A 6,414-nucleotide genomic window follows, 5' to 3' on the forward strand; every position below is an offset into this window, starting at 1 on the left:
CATTTACAAATTTATGTGTTACTCTTTTAGAATTCTTCCACTAATGCCTCAGAAGAAAAAGGCAAAAAGACCAAAAAGAGAACACGGAGACGCAGAACGAAAAATGAAGGGAAGAAAGAATCTGAAGATGATTGTTTCCGTTGTGGTGATGGAGGCCAGCTGGTATTGTGTGACAGGAAATCTTGTACTAAAGCTTATCATCTCTCCTGCCTTGGTTTGGTGAAACGTCCTTTTGGTGAGTCAGCCCATTTGTTACACTTGTATAAATAACTTGTGCAGGTACCTCAGTTATTGCACTGAAACCTTGTCAGGGGTGTCATCCTGAAAACATTTGGTTTGTGTGGCAGGAATTTCATTTGTGCATCATGTGGGAGCAGCTCCTCTTGGATTTGAAGACAAAATTGTGACCTCCTCCTGCCTCTCTGTCAAAATGAGGCATTTGTTTTACAAATGTAGGTAATTGAGCACATCACCTGGTAGAAGCACCGTGGCCCTGCCACAGGAAAGTTGATTATATCTAAGAAATGCATGAAGCCCTTTGATTTCGAGCCAGAACAACAGCAGCTTCTGAAAGAAGGCAAGTAGGGAAATCAAGAGCAGCAGACATCAGGTTGCAGTTCCAGATATCACAGGAGTTACCTGGTTTCAGTCAGCCATGTCAGGTGGGATACGAAGAAGGGAAGTAGGCAAAGCCTGTTATCCCAGGAACAAGTAAAACAAGGTCTAGTAAAGTAGGCTGGGACAAAAGAGCAGCTGTAAGTGAAGCACAAACCTTCTTGAGGAAGACTGGCAACAGGCAGGGGACTGCTCTAAGAGTAGGCAGCAGCTGACTGGGTGTTTGGATGCTCTACCAGCCTGTGAGTTCTGTAAAATGCTATTGAGCAAAAGCTGAGTCATTTCTTCTAGCTGGAGCTGACTGCTGTATTTAAATGAGTGTGTCAAGTCTGCTCCTTGCAGCTGCCAGCTGAGCTTTAGAAGTATGATGCAGCATTTTGAGTGTTGAGATCAGCCCTGGTAGTTGCTGTCATTTGTTTTGTCAGGAAAGTTGTGCCTGGTTCAGCTGCTACAACACAAAACTTCTTCAGGAGATGATGCTGTGTTTCAGTCTGCACTAATGGCTGCTTTGGTTCTGATTGCAGGGAAATGGGAGTGTCCTTGGCACCACTGTGATGTTTGTGGCAAACCTTCTGTTTCTTTCTGCCACTTCTGCCCAAACTCTTTCTGCAAGGAGCACCAAGACAGGACAGTACTAAATTCCATGTTGAATGGACAGTTATGCTGCTCTGAACATGTTCTCGGGGTGGATTCTGTTGAAACTCAGAAGACTGAAAAACCCCGCAAAAAACTGAACAAGTTCAAGCCCAGGAGAAGGAGGAACAGATGGATGAGAGCTGAATGCAAATAGTCATGGACTGCAGTTTCTACTGCTAACACTATCTTGTAGATAAGTTGTGAATATGACCAGGGAAGGACACAATTTTACGTATATTCTGTAAAGGTTACAATGGGGGGGGATTTTTTTGTTTTGTTTTTATAAATCCACTGAGCCAGCCACAGCAGTCTTCTGCTGCTTCTGCACTGATTACGAACTGCATAGTTCATCAAACTTCAGGACAAACCAAACTTGTTACTCAGCATTACAGTTACACTTGAATTGTTACGAATGTAAAATGTTCCCTCCAAAATACTTGCAGGTTGGAGGTAGGTTAAATCAAACCAGGTAGGCGTAAACATAGTTTTCTGAGATAGTATTTGTCAACCAACAGATGTTTAAAATAGTATATCCTTGAAAGAAGTTGTTAGTTCTCAAGTCCTTTTGAGTAAGAAATGGCTTGGTCTGTGGTCCCAATGAGATTTGCTTGCCTTGTGTGTTTTTGAGCAAGTGCTTGAATGCCAGCCATGACCCAGGTGTGTCTCTCACTACAACCACACACAGCAATTGGTTTGTGCTCTTCAAAAATGATTCTTAAGCAATCATGATCATAAATATCCTTCCACCAAGAAATGTGGTGCGTGGTGGGAAAGGCACACCCTGTACCAGAGAGGAGGAATCTTCCTTAGAGATTTTTTTCTATACTGTTTTTTTCCTATATTTCATCCCAGCAAAACAGAATTTACTTCATCTTGCAGAGCTGTACAGGTCTGGACTTAAAGGGATATTGTCTTGCAATCTAGGCCCAATACTCTAGGATTTTTGTGTTTTAATAAAAATAAATCTTACAAAAGTTATTGGTTAGAAAAAATTACGTGATTTTTTTTTTTTCCTCAGTGGCAGGTAAAATGCAGAGGCAAACTTTTCTTTGGAATGCTTGGAGTCCAAGCATTTCAACTTTGTGATAATGCAAGAAATACCCAACAAGGAACAAAACCACACCCATGAATGAAACAGAAAGTGCACAAACTAAATTAAAAACAATTAAGTAAAAGTGAAATAGATTTTTGAAGAAGCATGTAAGAATTTTGATGTGAAATTTAGGCTTCTTGACAGACTGAAATTTTTTTTTAGTTTTTTAGGAGCTCTGCTCTTGACTGTCCTGTCACCACTGTGTTGTGTCAGCAAAGCTGTTTTGAATTCCTCGCTCCCATTAGCATTAGGTCCTGACTAACTCACAGTGAGATGAATATACAAGACTTAGTATCAATGGAAGTAATAGTAGAACTAGGAAAAAACGGTAAAGAAAAACATCTTTGCCAGTTTTCTCCCTGGCAGGACCAGGCAGCATTCCAAGCACGTTTTGAGTTGTGCCATTGTGACCCACCCTCCATAAGCACCACGTGCACCTCCATGTCCACTGAGCCATTTGTGTATGTTCTAGCTTAGTAAATAGTGCAGGAACTCTGTGTAGCCCTTTTGAAAATGAAGCCTTGCTATATCATGGAAGTGTATGTTTTTTTGGTTTTTTTCCAAGGCATTTCTTCAGATTTGATATAGTTCTTGGAATTACCAAAACCCCCATTTATTCCCAATATGTAAAAACTTTGGCTTTATTAGAAGATATTAATTGAAAGAGGTTATAAATGTTGCATTGCCCTCTGCTGAACACTTTGGTTTCTGTTTTGTGACCAAAATGCTTTTTTGAATCAGTTTTTATAAACACTGTTGGAAGGTTTATTTTTTTTTTTTTGTGAATATTTTTTAAGAAATAGCACAGTTCTAATTCAGGGGAAGCGTTACATGTTTGCATTTTTTTTAAATGGTATGCCAAGCCTTGCACTTAAGTTAAAAGTCAATATTCTTTAATTGATTTTGAGGGAAACTTTTTCTCTGCCATGGGGCTGAAGAACAGTCCCGTGCATAAAATCAAAACCAAGAAACGATATTATCGATGTTTCTTTAATATTGGGTTTCAAGGGAAGGAAAATGAGGTCAGGTAGTAAAGCAGAAATATTTTCCTCATTGCTTTAAAACAAAATGAAGGAATTTGATGTCATTGGGACCATTATTTGAATACTATACAATGTAAGGTAGGCTTTGTAAGAATACCTTTAAATAAGTTATTATAAAATTTTTCCTTTACATTCCATTGCTTTCATAATTTGTTAATTTTTTTTTTAGTTTTGTTGCTTTTTCCTCTTCATGTGTAGGTGTAACAGCTCTATCACTCTGGAGCAGTGATGCCCCAGGTCCTAGGAGGCAGATCCTCACTTCCAGAAGCCACAGCCTGTTCCTGACAGGGACTGCTGCAGTCACAGCCCCCCTGCTTTGGGCTGGGGCACGGTGCCCACAGCCTCCCGAGGGGCTCACAAGCACATTCAGCACAGCAGGATGCAGGACAGCCACCCTTGTGTCTGTCTGTGGGAACAGAGAGACTGTTCACACAAACAGCTCTGAGCCAGGGGCTGTTTGACCTTCTGCTTCCTCTACCTCTCCTTGCTTTTTACTGCTCGACCCTCTGGCCCACAGAGTTCTGCATCGCCGGGACCGCAGAGCAGGAGTTCGCTTGTGAGTTGCTGGGAGTTCCTTCCTGCTGCTGGGCACCTCCTGTAGGCTGATCTTGGGGAGGAAGGTGGATCAAACTCTCCCTTGCTACATACTGGCCACGGAACCCTGTGAGCTCAGCTCAGGCACTCAGGTGGTGATCCGGGAGAATTCTGGTTTCTGTCCTAGGACAGGTGAGGTTTAGGTGCGTTGTAATGAAGGTTTCTGTACCTTGCTCTGCAGCCTGGGAAAACAGGCTGAAGTTTTGTTTCAAAAAAAAAAAGCTGAAAGAAAAGTTGTGACATTGTTTTCCTTCTCCCACTGTTCAAATACAAGGCAAAACAACCCTTAAGACTTGAGCTTTCTCCTGATGCAACTCGATATTTTTTAGCATTCAGCTACTTGAAGGATTTTCTATTATAAATTAATCTAAACAACATTAACTGTGGCATATTATGTGGCCTTAAATGATGTTCTTTGTGTCTTGCCCGTCAAAGTAGCAAAATGTCTTTCCTTTTCTAGCAAAAAAGCTAGATACATGACAGCCAATTTCAGAATTTGTTGTTCTTTTGTCACATGAGCAAGCATGGAAACAATTTTCAGTTGAGTATGTTAGATGTATTTTCATACAACCTAGGAAAAATAATCAGAGTAAATGTCTGTTTTTTTCAATAGCTTTGTGTTCATGGTCAGGTTTTAGGAGGTTTTTTATTTGAATTACTTGGAAAAGCAAAATACCTTGAAAGACGTATTAATGGGATTTTTCCACATTGTTGAGTCTCATTATTCCATGTCTGACTGCTTGAGAAACTTCAATGTCTTATTAAATGTTGAATTTTATTCCTAGTTATTTAAGAAGTTGCTAAGTCTCTTTTGTAAAACAGGTCTGTATACTTACTTTGGCACCTTTTTTTTTTCCTTTAAAGAAAAATCTGGAATTGATACATCCTAAGAAAGCACGGTTTGGCAGTGAGGGAACAGGGCTTTGTTCTCTTAGGGAAAACTTACACTCCAGGTCTTCCTAAGAGACCCTGGAAATACTGTTTTACACTTCCAGGAGGTGATAATGACTGTGCTGTGGCTGTTTTCACACTGGTGCTTATCAGAGAAATGCTGACATTTCTTGCAGTCCAGTTTTCCAGTGCTGCTGTCTGTTGCTCGTAATTTTACAGGTTTTTGTGACAGCTGGAGCTCCCCAGCCCAGCCAGCACACCTTCCTCAGGGTCCTTCTGCTGTCAAAAATGCTGGTCCTGCTTGGTCAGGTCTGACTCTGACTGTGGCTTTTTCAGACAGGGTTTTTTTGGCTCTGGTTTGGCTTCACGTGTGGAGTGTCCAGCGTGTGACAGCAGCCACATTTTTAAAAAAAGCATTTCAGAGATCTGCTTTGACACTGGTGGCTGATAGTTCTGCTGAGATCACCTGGTGCTCTGAATCAGGATTGTGTCTGTGCTGCTCTGAGGAAAACCACAGCCTTGGGCCAGAGAGAAACTTCATGTTTCCTAAATCATCAGTGAGAGAGGCTGCATGGAGCTCTGCCCCTGCTGGGCAGTGGGGAGGGTGTGTAGGTACCATCCCTGTTGCTGCTGATCCAGGTTAAAATCACAGAATGGTTTGAAGTGGAAGGGACCTTAAAGACCATCCACTTCCAACCCCCTGCCATCATGTGCATCATGTGGGAGCAGCTCCTTTTGGATTTGAAGACAAAATGGTGATCTCCTCCTGCCTCTTTGGCAAAATGAGGTATTTGTTATACAAATTGAGCACATCACCTGGTAGGAGCACCGTGGCCTTGCCACAGGAAAGTTGATTATATCTAAGAAATGCATAAAGCCCTTTGAGTTCAAGCCAGAAGAGCAGCAGCTTCTGAAAGAAGACAAATAGGTCCCATGGGCAGGGACACCTTCCCCAAGCCCCATCCAGCCTGGCCTTGAACACTTCCAGGGATGAGGCAGCCACAGCTTCTCTGGGTAACCTGGCTGCCCACAACAGCTGATGTATCAGTCTTCCACCCAGCTACTCACCTGACAAGAGTTGAGAGACATCACAGAGGTGATATATAGTGTAAATTCTTTAAAGCACTTCTAACACCTTCCCTGGGCAGAGGAGAATGAGCAGCTGAGGGCAGGAACCACTTAACCCCCCACAGCCATGGTTCCTTCAGCCATCTCTCCTTCTGCAAGATCAAGTGAGAAGTAACACCTGCTACCACCTCTGCAGTGGATCTTTTGATAGTGATATTGTTTTTGCTGGCCATGGAGGGCTGGGGAAGCACAGCACTGACGCAAAGGGTCACAGCTGGCTGGGCTGGGTTTACACAGCACCTGTGCAGGAATGTCTGCAGGAGGAAAAGGAAAACAAGGTGGGAAGGTTAAGAGGCCACAGGGACTGGTTTTGTGGAGCAGTTGACACTGGCTCCAGTCCAGGTGATGGGCATTTCTGAATGCCTGGATAAAAATATGATAGGGGACGTAGAGCAGACAAGAGTCAACCAGCCA

At 42.5% G+C, this 6,414-nt stretch overlaps 1 protein-coding gene across 8 annotated transcripts in view; it reads left to right on the top strand.

The window, feature by feature from the left end:
- NSD2 (nuclear receptor binding SET domain protein 2) overlaps nt 1-4,769 on the top strand; it is a 74,747-nt gene extending 69,978 nt beyond the window's left edge. For 6 of the 8 annotated variants that reach the window (XM_086888944.1, XM_086888947.1, XM_086888946.1 and 3 more), the window contains 2 exons: nt 31-235; nt 1,140-4,769. In XM_086888944.1, the coding sequence (XP_086745070.1) occupies nt 31-235; nt 1,140-1,405 (471 nt within the window). In that variant the 3' untranslated portion in view covers nt 1,406-4,769. The remainder of the gene's footprint in view (nt 1-30; nt 236-1,139) is intronic. The other 2 variants (XR_015286805.1, XR_015286806.1) reach the window with 1 other exon arrangement.
- Nucleotides 4,770-6,414: the final 1,645 nt, after the last annotated feature.

The sequence above is a fragment of the Cyanistes caeruleus genome, chromosome 5 (assembly GCF_971803275.1).
Source record: "Cyanistes caeruleus chromosome 5, bCyaCae1.hap1.1, whole genome shotgun sequence".
NCBI lineage: Eukaryota > Metazoa > Chordata > Aves > Passeriformes > Paridae > Cyanistes > Cyanistes caeruleus.